General features: G+C 38.0%; 1 protein-coding gene across 2 annotated transcripts in view; it reads left to right on the forward strand.

Moving 5' to 3' along the window:
* Window positions 1–12,941, forward strand: part of LOC124169214 (zinc transporter 1) — a 63,423-nt gene that overhangs the window by 39,202 nt on the left and 11,280 nt on the right. Inside the window, exons 3-5 of one of the 2 annotated variants that reach the window (XM_046547731.1) lie at window positions 5,493–5,669; window positions 6,825–7,004; window positions 10,015–10,114. In XM_046547731.1, coding sequence (XP_046403687.1) covers window positions 5,493–5,669; window positions 6,825–7,004; window positions 10,015–10,114 — 457 coding nt within the window. The remainder of the gene's footprint in view (window positions 1–5,492; window positions 5,670–6,824; window positions 7,005–10,014; window positions 10,115–12,941) is intronic. The other variant, XM_046547732.1, reaches the window with a different exon arrangement.

Genomic DNA, 12,941 nt, shown 5'->3' on the forward strand with positions numbered 1-12,941 from the left:
AAAATTCCTTTATTTTTTTTAGACAGTAGTTTATTTTTTGGATCTTTCCTTTGGATTTTTTTCCAGATTATTGGAGCTTCGGGTGGAAATTTCAATCAGATACGATTTTTCTGCCTTTTTCATCATCCGTATGTATCTGAACGGTTATGTGGTTTTGATCTATCAGTTATAATTGGAATGCCACAATATATTTTAGTTTGGTTATTTTCAGCTATAACTTTTAGTTGGTGTTTGTACCGTTTGGATTGGTTCGTGGATCATTATCATAGCTTTTCCTATAATCCCCCCTCATTATCTTACTTAAACCTTCCGGTTGCTTTCAGTGGAGATGAACTAATTATTTAGTTGTAAAAGATAAATAGTACGCCCTTAGAAGTGTACCACCATAGATCGACTATTTTACTCGTACTATTTAAGTTGTGCTCTTTTACGATTGTCTCCTCCATTCTTTATCAATATTTACGTTTTACGAGTTTCTTCTAAGGTCCTTTTTCCATTAATGTAGTTGATAAAATGACTAGGGGTATTACTTGTGCTTTCCACTAATTACAGTGTTATAATTACATTCTCCAAGGGTATGTTATTTTGAAATATTCTACTAATACTTTTACTCCACTTTCTGAATTTGATACATATTTTTTTATTTGTAATTTTTTTTGGTTTTTATTTGCAAACTACATCTGGTGCAATTTAAATGTGTAATACGGAATAATTAATCTTCTTTTGTCTTTCCTTTATCCCTCTGTCTGGCTGGATGCTTCAGGATTACGGGTAATATACCAATTATTTCCTATGGTTAATTATGTGTTAGGGAAAAACTCAAATTTTCTTTATTTTTGCTGAAGATTTTAAGAAATATCTTGCAATGAGACGTGCCGCTATTATATTAACTGCCTAATGGATTTGGATATATTTCTTGTAATTTGTTGTCTACATTTTTAGAATTTGGCGAAGTTGTTTTGGTATTGTTACGGTGGCTGGTCCTATTTAAGGAAATAATTCAACCTTCTTCATTTTCCAAATCCTTATAACATCTGCTGCCAAGATCTGATGTTTTCCACGTATTTCAAGTAGTCCTTACGTATTATAGTCCAGGAAATGAAGCATTTTGGCTTGCAAATTTTTCAAACTGAATCGATTTTCTTGAAATTTTCACAATAAGTAGGGAATATACCAGGAATCAAAATCTATATCATGCCGACGGGCTCTTTTACCCTGGGGGTGGTTTCCACCCCATCTCGGGGGTGGAAAATTTTAATTATATTTTGACAACAGAAATCGATAGAAAAATAAATTCTAAGAATAAAATCTTCTATCCATTTTTTGCGTAAAATTAATGTTTTTCGAGTTATTTGATATTTAAAGTAACAGTTTTTGACGAAAAAATCAACGATTTTAATTGGTTATTGGCAAATAACTTGAAAAGTATTAATTTTATTAGGAAATTGTCAGTTACAAAACTGTAGCTTGTAAAAAATTAAATAAAAATATTATTTTATATTTCCTTTATGACCAATTCAGACCGAGCTACAACTTGTTGATGGTTATCTATTGTTTTTCAAACGCTAAATTTGAAAGATTCAATGCCAAATAGCGGTAAATATATATTTTTCGAGGAAAACTTATGCAATCAGTTTAAAAGTATTTTTTTTAAACTTTCTTAAACTGAGAAAAAGAAATTTTTATCATGAAATTTGAGCGAGTTATGATTAAAAATAAGAGCAGTCCCTACTTTTTTCTACGAAAAAATCAGTTAAAACAACTCCTTATTACCACACTAGTCAAAATTGACCAATGCCCTTCAGAATTTCTCATTATTTAAGTATTGTTAATTCATCTCAGAAGTTTCTTTAATTTTTATTCTATATTTTGAAAAAATTGGAGGAAAAAGTGAAAAGCCATTTTCTACAATTTCGTTAAAAATGCTCTTTTTTTCAAAATAACTCCAAAAAAACTGGAGATATGAAAAAAATTCTAGAGTAATACATTGTAGCTTCTTTATTTTCAAATATTGTGGTGTGTTTTAATTTTCTATATAATAAATATTTGGTGAATTATCGATAGTTAAAACCTCTAATTCCAAGGGAGCTCCACCTTATTTAATCCCTTAAATCCCTCCCCTTTCAAAATTAATGACTCGACAAATATTTAATTCACATGACCTCGTAGTCAGTAAAAACCCTACAAAATACTATTTAAATGAACTTTCTATCATAAAAATAAAGGAGCTATGTTTGAAAAACAAATCAAATTTATTTTCGAAAAATTCGAAATCCACAATTCAGAGCATAACATTCCTCATAACCAGTATATACTTTGTGTGCTTTACGTTCGAAGCTAACGATACACTCAAATTTGCTACAAAATAAACACACATACCCATAAGATGTATATATACATACACATATGTGAGTATGTGTGCTCTCGCTCACAGTGACCTGTGTGCATGCATGTGGTGGGAAGACTGGAAGCCATACAGTCTCCGTTTGATAGTGTTTCATGTAATGCCTACATAAATGTACATTTATTTGTTTATGATACCATGACGAAGTTTGTTCTGTTTATCCTATTGTTATATCTTTTCTGTGCTGTGATTAAAATCGTGAGAGAAAAAAGTGAGTACATAATAAAGGGAGTAAGAAAGTGAATAAGAAGATACAGTGTGATAAATAATTTATTTTTTTACTAATAATTACTAATAGTAGGGTAAATATTTTTTTTACATTAACCCCCAAAAAGGGTTGATTATTATGGGTTGAAACACCTTAAAATTATTTCCCAAACATAAAAAAATAATTTTACAAATAATTTAAACTAAATTTTACCCGTATTTAGCTTTAAAATATAATTCTATAAGTTTTAGCTTTTAGGGGTAGTTTTCACCCCAAAAAATAAAAAGCGCCCTTCGGCATAGTATAGATTTTTAAGTAGGGGGTATAATGAGTCTAATCCCAAATATTTGTGCAAATCGATTCAGTTTGAAAAAATTGCAAGGCTTTGCACTTTTATGAGCTTCATTTCCTGGACTATTTTCTGTCAATAGAATTGTTTTGTCCGTGAGGGACACAATAAAGTTCGAAATATATAAATGTAAATAGTGACGGACTCAGGATTTGATTGTCGCATGGTGGGATATTTGAACCTGCGAAAAGATTAGCTGATAGGAGAACTGAGTGGAGAGCTGCGTCAAACCAATCCTAGGATTGTTGACCAGTGATGATGATGATATTCATACTACAATATTTTAAGGCCAGCGTTGGATCCCCTTCCCTTTCTGCGAGTCATCTATTTTCTGATATTCCAATATTTGTACATACGCTCTACCTGATTTAATAGTATTTCTTCTCCAGGAATGAAATCGAGTTCTAATCATTGATTGGAGCCATTAATTGGCGAACAGATGGATTTAAGTAAGATTTCACTTTTTCCCGGCGTATGATGGCGGTGAATTCTTCTCGGGTTTCCATCCGGGTGAGCTCCATCTCCATCGCTGCCGACGTTTCGATAGAATCCTTTTCTATCGTCATCAGGGCCGATGGATTTAAATTTTTCACTACCCTTTATACTATATAATATGAAATAAGACGGCGGTAATGGCAGTATTTATTTTAGCGTAAATTCATGAAGGATCTCTAAAAGTTTTTACCGAATTTTTTTTCGTATCTCTTATTTTATAATTGTTATCAAAGACTTTTTCTTACTGAAAATAATTCTAGTTTTTTTATTTAAATCGGGTAAATTTATAGGTCGTTGGTCGTACCAAGAACATGATTCGAAAGCGCCAATAATCAAGTTGACTTTTTTTTAGTTCACTCAATGACGAAGGACAAGTTTAAACGAATTGCTTCCAATGAAAGAGAAACCTTGCGGTCTGGGTCGCGTGAATGACTTCGGCATTATGCGAACTAATGGAAATTCTTTGCACATTATTTTAACTCGGCGATCGCAATCTATATCGTGAAAGGATCGGCTTGGGGATGTGGGGATTTGTGTGAAGATTTGAAAATCGTTTGGATAACATTTCTTGGGGCGCGTTCCGATAATTACAATTTTAAAAATTACGCACTACGTATGCGCACCGCGACTCATGAGACGCGTGACGGTAGTGGTTCAGAATAAGCTCCTTATGATTATTAATAAAAACATTAAGCAGAAGAGGGGACAACTTAGTTGGCAACATTTTGAGGCACGATGGTCTGATGAAGACAATCGTTGAAGGACAAGTGGAAGGGAAAAAGGGCAAGGGACGGCCCCGAATGAGTTATATCGGACAGGTTATAAAGGATGTAAAAGAGAATAAATATGTAGCTATGAAGAGATTAGCGGATAGGAGAGAGAAATGGAGAGCTGCGTCAAACCAATCTTAGGATTGTTGACTAATGATGATGATGATGATTATTAATGCATAAGTTCATTCCATAGTTGTTGCTATAACGCTCACCCCGTTTACCTGATAGAAGTACATACCGTAAGGGCCGTTTTACACGGTACACGGAATTGCACAATCTGACGTACGTGCGAAGGCGCAATCGAAATTGCGTCGTATAAAGCGGAGAATTGCTAGACCACATGCGAGTATGCGTGGATGCGAGACGGCAAATTAGCCCCTGTTCTAATTTAGTTCATGCATTCGCGCAATTCACGCCATTTTAGAAATAAATGCAGCTCTAACCTGCGCAATTCCGTGCCTTAAAGGCCGTTTTACACGGTACACGGAATTGCGCAATCTGACGTACGTGAGAAGGCGCAATCAAAATTGCGTCGTGTAAAGCGGTGAATTGCTAGAACACATGCGAGAATGCATGGATGCGAGACGGCAAAATAGCCCCTGTTCTAATTTCGTTCATGCATTCGCGCAATTCCACGCCATTTTAGAAATAAATGCAGCTCTAACCTGCGCAATTCCGTGCCCCGTGTAAAACGGCCTTAAGAAACGGCCTTAAGAAATAGGGTTGCTAGTTGTGAAGTTAACACTTCACAGCTAGTACGCACCAAAATATGCTTAAAGCAGTAACTTTGAATATTTGCGGTGTTTAATGATTTCCATAGTACTGTTTGGGGTTATGACTATGTGTTACATGATTTCAGATGGAGCAATTATACAGAAATTCCCTGGTGATTTTAAAAGCAATGCCCGTGATGCCCCAATCTGAGAATGATTTGTTCCACGCATGATATTTCATGGTTATGATGCTTGATTTTACTGATGAAGGGTCCATGTTATCCCAAGAAGAAAGTTTGCCTATCACATTACTCTTCCATACTTCGTAACCTTGAAAACTGTAGGAATGTGTAGTTAGTTCGCCACCTAATGATAGCAGTATTCACTACGACAGTGTGTTGACTAAAAAAACTGTTTGGAAATATTATAAAATCTTTTTTTATAGTGTGGTCCAAAGTTACTCTGATGGGCCTAAGTAACCCCATCGCATGGTACTTGAGTGCTTTTCGCAACTAATGTGTGTCTCTTGTCAACTGTTTTGTCGCTGCAGTATGGCGGCGAGGAGGATGATTCCGTGGGGAGGGGGGAGGATGAAGGAGGATCGGAGGAGGCGGTGGATGTGTCTGGGGGCAAGAAGGGGGCGACTAACAACGCTGGGGGCAGGAGCGGAGGCGGCGGCTGCGGGGGCAGGCCGGGGGCGGCACTCGCTTGCATCGGAGGCTCTAAAGTAAGTGAACGAATAAGACTCGCACTCCTCCACGTCATGAGGTGGAGTTTTCTCGGTTACCCCTGGCAACACAGTGACATCTTTTTGATATTTACTTTATGTAAAACTTACTTCTCCCTGGTAATATGTTTCATGCGTCGAAAAATATAATTTTAATAAAAAAATTGGTATTTAACATAAATAGGATGTTATCTGGCGTAGCTTTGGGAAATCTATTCAATTCATGTTTGCTAATAGTTTTCCGTGGCGTTTTGAATTCGTGGTTCTCTCCATCTTCCGGGTTTTTGCCGCGTTGGTTTTCAGAGGCTGACGACAGTTTCGCCGGGATTCCACCAGGCTTCTTCATCTTCTTCATGATATCGTCCATTTGGCTGCATCTATACTGTCCTCAACTACCGGCGAAACTGTCGTCAACCTGTGACAAACCGTGCGGCAAAAATCCAGAGGATGGAAAGATACACGAATCTATTGTATTCATGCTGAACCAACAAATAAAAAACTCCTTGGACCTGCACAGAATTATTTTATTTCGCGACGGTAGTTTCAGTGAAACAGTCGTCATCGCCAGTGGAGCAATTTACAGAACATAGTTTTGCTAAGGTATATAATTGAAGTTATTTAATTATGTTATTGATAAATAAAGATATCAGATTATTTCATGTATCTAATATAAGCCAAGCTAAATATTAAGGAATTATTCAAGCTAAATATGTTCTGTAAATTGCTATATCAACTGTTTCTCGAAACCATGGTAGTGAAATAGATTATTATGTGGAAGTGAACGAAGTTTTTTCTATTTGGCTCCACTTTTTATTTACCAGTGATATCCTTTTGATATAACATAGTATTACTATGAAAAAATTGTGTTCAAAATTTGACCAGTTTTTATTATTTTATATAACGTAGGTGATATTTGATTGGTATCACTTATTCATCAATAGCAGTGATGTCAAATTTTGATGCACACATGGCAGCACTATCGTGCACCTAGCGCTTCAGTCCCGTGGCTAAATCCAGAACTTACAGGTGGAGATTATTCAAAGAAATAACCGCGGGTGGTTAATGAAGTACCCGCGTTTGATTTTCAAGTGCGAAAGGTAAAAACAAAAGCATTTTCCTCTATGGAGTTATCTCTTATGCTGAGATTGTTTGCAGGCTGGTTCATCAGAGGCGCTGCCGTCTCGTCACCTGGTCTCCGAACGTCGTCTGCGCAACACCTTCGGTTGGGCCCGCATCGATGTCCTCGTCCTCCTGATTGGCTCCGTATTCCTCGCCTCTCTCTGCTTCTCTCTAGTGGTCGAGGCCTTGCAGACCCTCTTCCACATCGGCCACTCGGTAAGAGAAATATTGAATACATAGTATTTGTCATATTTATTACACACCCAATTAACCACTGTCCCGTGACTAAAACTGAACATGCTCATTCAAAACCTGCTCATCATTCTACTCACAAAATTAACTACCTGGCTAACGGTGTATGGTTCTCATCAGTGACTCTCTCGCGATTAACAATGTCCAATTCTCGCTTGAAAGTGCTTGTCTCCTTAACGGGCAGTTTTATAATGTCAGGTGAACGTTAACCATAAGACGATACAGCCTTTACCTAGAGATGGTTGAAGGTCCTCGTAAGTCTCTGTATGATATCGGATTTCATTATAACCAGAACTTTTTATGCCACCGCCAGGTAAAGTTGAAAGCTGTATCATACTATGGTGACCGGAAATTATGGGACCGGCTATTAGTCTCTTGTTTTAGGAAATCCGCTCCGTAGTTGTCGAAATGCTATAGTTATCTTTATTTTTTGACCACTTTTAATATAATTAACTCATCAAATTCATAGTACTGCAATCCTAGTACTTCAGCCGTATCCTTCCTTGCATCCTCAAGCCTGTTCCTTTGGTTCCCTACGATTCATCTTCCTTGTGACCCTTATTTATATACCATGAGTATTTATTTCATGGATTTTCTCCAGAAAATTTTCCTATAATAATCCCTCCATTGTGCATGACGTAATTAATTGTAATAAGAGCTAACATGGTCTGTCTCTCCATCATATTAATCACGTAAAAGCTATATCCTTTGATGCGGTCTATCCCCAGGGTATTTCTATATCATAAGAGCGTGTTAAAAAACAACGGGAATTTAAAAAAATATTTATTCATTCGCCTAAATCAATGTCGTCACTTTCAAAATAGTCCCCATTTTATGTCACATACTTGTGTCAGCGCTTTTTCCAATCTTCGAAACATTTCTCTATCTTTTGGATAGCCTTTAAATCTAGCAGCGATTTATTTCAATGGCATCTATGCTTGTAAAACGATGGCCTTTTAAGGCTCTCCCTTTATTTTTCGAAATAGGAAAAAAGCCACTCGGAGAAAAGTCACTCGGAAAAAGCCATGTCTGGAGAATATGGCGGCTGAGGCATCGTTAAAGTATTGTTTTTGGCCAAAAATTCGCGCGCGGGCAATAAAGTGTGAGGTGAAAATCGCCGACTTTGCTCAGATATATCCAAGGAAGAGGGATATGGAAGTGCAAACGAGTGGATCGAGTTGATATTATAAAGTTGCTCATAGACAGCATCCCAGGGCAGTCAGCAGTCGAGTGCAGGGCATTGAAAAGTAAATTTAAATCTATTTTTAAGTGTAAAGCCTGAATCACACGATCATTTTATCCGTAGTTTCCGAGTTATCACTATAACGAACACTAGAGTGATCACTCGCAAATGATCGTCGCGCGCAATTGTTTTTCGCGATCGTTCCAATGATGAGGATTCCCATCACTTTTTTCATCACTCGTTCGGTCGCTTTTTCCGTCGCTGAAACCGTTCCTGAAACCCCATACCAGCCAATCAGAACGCATTCCCGTATGGAGCGATTGCAGCGATGTAGAGTTGAGGTGAAGGGAGGGACCGTGTGATTCAGAAAAATGATCACTCGAGCGATCAATTTTCCGGTCCTGAAAAGCGATCGCTCGAGTGAGGGATGAAACAAATGATAGTGTCATTCAGGCTTAAGTTTCTGTAGATTGGATAAGGAGAGATAAGACAGCACCGAGTATTAATATTGCTAAACGAAATTTTTAAACGAAGGAACTCCATTAAGGGCCACATTGAGTGGTTTTGCGTTGTATCTGTGTCCGTTAGGCGCGCATTTTATTCGGCGGCGCCACTAGGCTGCGATATCTCGTTCAAAATGATTTTCACCATTAACCGTGGTGAGAAAGGTATTTATATAATCCACAGTCGTCTCTCAAGCGTTAACGTTTGAAGTGCCGGTCACTAATTTAAAAGGCCTTCTAAAAAATCAGGCCATTTTTACCTAATTCATGTTTAAAAAGATATTAACAGCATAGCTATATTTAACACTAAGAATATTTTAATACAAATATACCTTGATCTAATTTCTTATTGAGTTGAAAAACAAATTTTGCGAACTTTTATATATGTCATGTAACAACAGTGGCGTCGACTCAATGGGGCCAGAGGGGTCAAAGCCCTCTCAAAAATTCGTTATGGGTGTGAGGAAAAAATGTGTCAGGCTTGTCGATTTTTCCCGTAGTGTCCAGATATCGAGATTCGAGTTATCAGGGTAATAATGTTGATCATATGGCTCTTTTAAAATGATTACAAAACTTAAAACTCACTACTTATAAAATTTCCCGGGTCAAGATCCCCGGTTTGGGCCCCCCAATTTTTTTGTAAGTTGGCATCCCTGGGTAGCAATGAATACCTACGGTTTTAGAACAATAAAAAAGCTTAAACAATTGATCAACAGCCATAAAATGCGTTATAATTTTTATTATGTTCAATTTAAACTGTTTTATTCAAGTAAATCGTTAAAAAAATGTTTTTTTTTTTGCATGTAATATTAAGTCCTAGGCAATATTCAGAAAGATTACCAGGACGTCAATGGCACAAAAAGTGTGAAATGTGTGGTTTTATATGATTTATTTACTCACTTACGTATTACTGCCGTTTCGTGCCGTGGCTCGTGAGAAGTGGAAATCGAATACTGGTAGTGCCGCAAGTGCGATTTTAAAATCTGAAAGCTGGGAGCGACAACAATTCTAGCGGCGGTCTTGGAACTCCTCTATGTAATATTCGTGGTTTTAACCGTGAGACATGGGAGGAGCATTCAAAGCGAGAATCGGAATTCATCATCCAAATCAATTCCCTGTAAATAAGACGTAACTATGAACATTGGCTAACGACAGACCTCTTCAACACAGACTATGCATGAAGTGTGTTTGAGTGTTGTTGTTATTGTTATGTGCAACAGAGAGCGGAATTACGCCGGCCAGTGGTTAATCTTTGAGTTTTGTGATGTTGGCTTGCATGATGATGAAGTTTGGCTGTCTCCAGGACGAAATGCACCATCCCATCCCAGTGCTTTGTGTCGGAGCTGTCGGCGTCTTACTCAACGGACTTTGCTACCTGCTCATCGGCGGTGAGTGTCGCATTTATAACATTATTACCTCTTTCTGTTTGGTTCTTTTCATCCTTTAAAATATTTTATCAAGGATATTTTGTAAAAGTTCTTTGACAAAGATACTTTATAGAGTAATGTAATTTCTAGTGAAGTATCCGGCAACAGGTCAAACTCGCGGCCAATCCGAGCGCGTGGCTCAAAGTCCCTGTAGTTTAATTGTAGAGATGCGTGAAAATTGCAAATGCGATATAGATGCGATGTGCGCGAATAAATGCGACATAGATGCGATGACTGGACTTTTATGATATTTTTACGCAAATTTGCCTTTTCGACGGCAAAATTCGTACATTTTGTGCCGAGCGCAGTTTAAATGCTCCGCCGACACTCACCGCTTAAAGCATGTGAGCGACTGGCCAGCTGCTAGTGGCTGGGACTCTACGTGGCCGCGAACTACAAGTGGGCGCGGGCAAGCTACACCTACGCTACTATATGTCTTATTCCTTAATTTATTATTGGTCTACAACATAATTATTTAAAATATTCTGTGCGATTCTATAAAAGTGCGATAAAATAAAAATGAAAGTGCGATTTTCACGTATCTCTAACTATTTGTAAATTTGGTTCCTATTGGCATCAGTTATCCAGGAACACGCTTTCGTCGTGGTTTGGTGGTGTGCTCTACTATTTACCGTCCGTTTATACTCTGTTTGCGGGTGATCTGGTGTGGCAAAAGCAAGTGGAGATGAGGGGAGGGAAACTTTCTCAACATGTGACTTTGCTTTTGCCAATCAGCAAACAGTAGGCGTGGCCTCAGTCAGTCGCTCTCAGAACTCCGCCTAGTGAACATCGTGAATCTGCTCGTGGAGCAGTGTTGCCAAACCTCACGCGTTCTCCTTGTATGTGACAAGTATGTCTTCCACCAACAGTGCCTCATTCAACGCATTAGCTGACAATGTCACGGGCTTCTGTGAAAGGATTATCCCCAATGCCTTCCAAATGAGCAGGTATATTGTCTCGGCGCCGGGGCCAAAATACCTGTGGCTACATATGACTCACACGTTTTCAGTGACAAAGTAGAGTGGCTATGTACACATGGCAACATTATGTTCGCTCTCCCTCTCGGAACTACCCCTCCCTTATCAGCGAAGCCATCCGAGAGTGTCCGGGCTCTCACGAAAGCTCACCCGCAGACATAAAGTGTATAGACCATAGTTGGGCGAGGGAGCCATTTTAAATGGCTGCGTAAGAGACGGCTGTGACAACCAACTTTCTTACGCTCATCTATATTGGATGCCGCAGGCATGGGCGTACCCAGCCAGGGGCAGGCCTCCCTCCTGCCCCTCTGAAATCAGTACTGAATTGAAACGAAAACATTCAACAAATTTTATTTAAACCCAAGAAAAATGATATGTATTAGTTTAAGTTACGTAACTAAAATAAAACTATTTTCCAAGGAAATAATCTCATAAACTAATGTCACAACTTAGTTTGCCCCCTCTAGACCATGGCTTGCCCCCCCCCCTAGACCATAGCTTATAGTTATGATCCTGGGTACGCCCATAGAGTTAGAGTATTTATGGGTACGCCCTTGGCCGCAGGTTTGCGAGATGTTGCCGTAGCGTTTAATGAATGGGTAATATTTCAGCGGATATTATTATTAATAGTGACACCAGTGGCGTTGCGAAGGGGAAGGTCCGGAGATTCCGGACCCCCCTCCGAAATATGAAAACACAATAACTTTCCTGCATAAATGAAAACAATATATTGAAAAATCATGACTTTACAAAAGATTTATTTGAAAAATGATGTTTTTAGATAATGAAATGCGTAAAAATTAGAATAAAACCCTCTACATAGAACCCTGTGATCAAAAATTTTCCCCCCTGGTTTTGGACCCCCCGAACGAAATTCCTGGCTACCCCGCTGAGTGATACCATATGAAAGTAACATTATATTATCCTTACGTGATACTACTTCCGCCACCTTCACTTCCGACGAACAGTTGAGTAAGAAAATGCATTTGGTTAACAAAAATTGCTATGTACAATAAATTTTGTGATTCATCATTTGCACTGAAACTCATTGTCTTGAAGACTCACTCACCTCAGGTCATTATCATGTGGAATCGAATGCCATAATTAATGCAAAGAGGTTAAATGATATAAGACTGCAGTGGTATTTTATAACACGTATTTATTTTAAAAAAATGAACCAGCTTTTTAAAAATAAACAAACTTTTGGTTGAAATGTTTTGTTAAGCAGAATGCCTGAAGGCTGCATACAATTTATAGTCCGGCATTCTCACCAAAATTATTGGCTGGAAAGTTATTGAGTTTATCAACATCGATGGCGTTTACTATGCTGGTTTCAAGAACTTCGTAGCCATAAAAAAATCTTCTAAACCCAAGATGTACAGCACTTTGTAGACGAAACACAATATCATTTTCGTTGGAAATTATTCTTTCCACTTTTCCAAATAAAAGAAGGCTGAAGTCGTCGGAGCCAACTGCAACACATATTCCACTTAGGAAACGAGTGAACTTCCACTTCACCCAAGGCACCTCAAGGCAAGCTGATACAAACTCACGGGGAATTTTTCTTATGTGTTCACAGCTATCCATCAACACCTCACAATCTCCTGAATTGTAACTAATATATAAAAAATTGTGCATCATTAAAGTTTTATTTTTGTTTATTGGTTACTCTTTTGCAATTAGTTACCGACGTCTTACATGAAAATGAAGCTACTTCCTACTCATAGCTGAAGCATTAATAGCATTAATATAGTACATAAATCAGCCTAAACTTTTTGCGTATGTAAACATCGAGAGTAGGTAGGCCCGGA

The sequence above is a fragment of the Ischnura elegans genome, chromosome 12, assembly GCF_921293095.1.
Source record: "Ischnura elegans chromosome 12, ioIscEleg1.1, whole genome shotgun sequence".
In the NCBI taxonomy this organism is placed as follows: domain Eukaryota; kingdom Metazoa; phylum Arthropoda; class Insecta; order Odonata; family Coenagrionidae; genus Ischnura; species Ischnura elegans.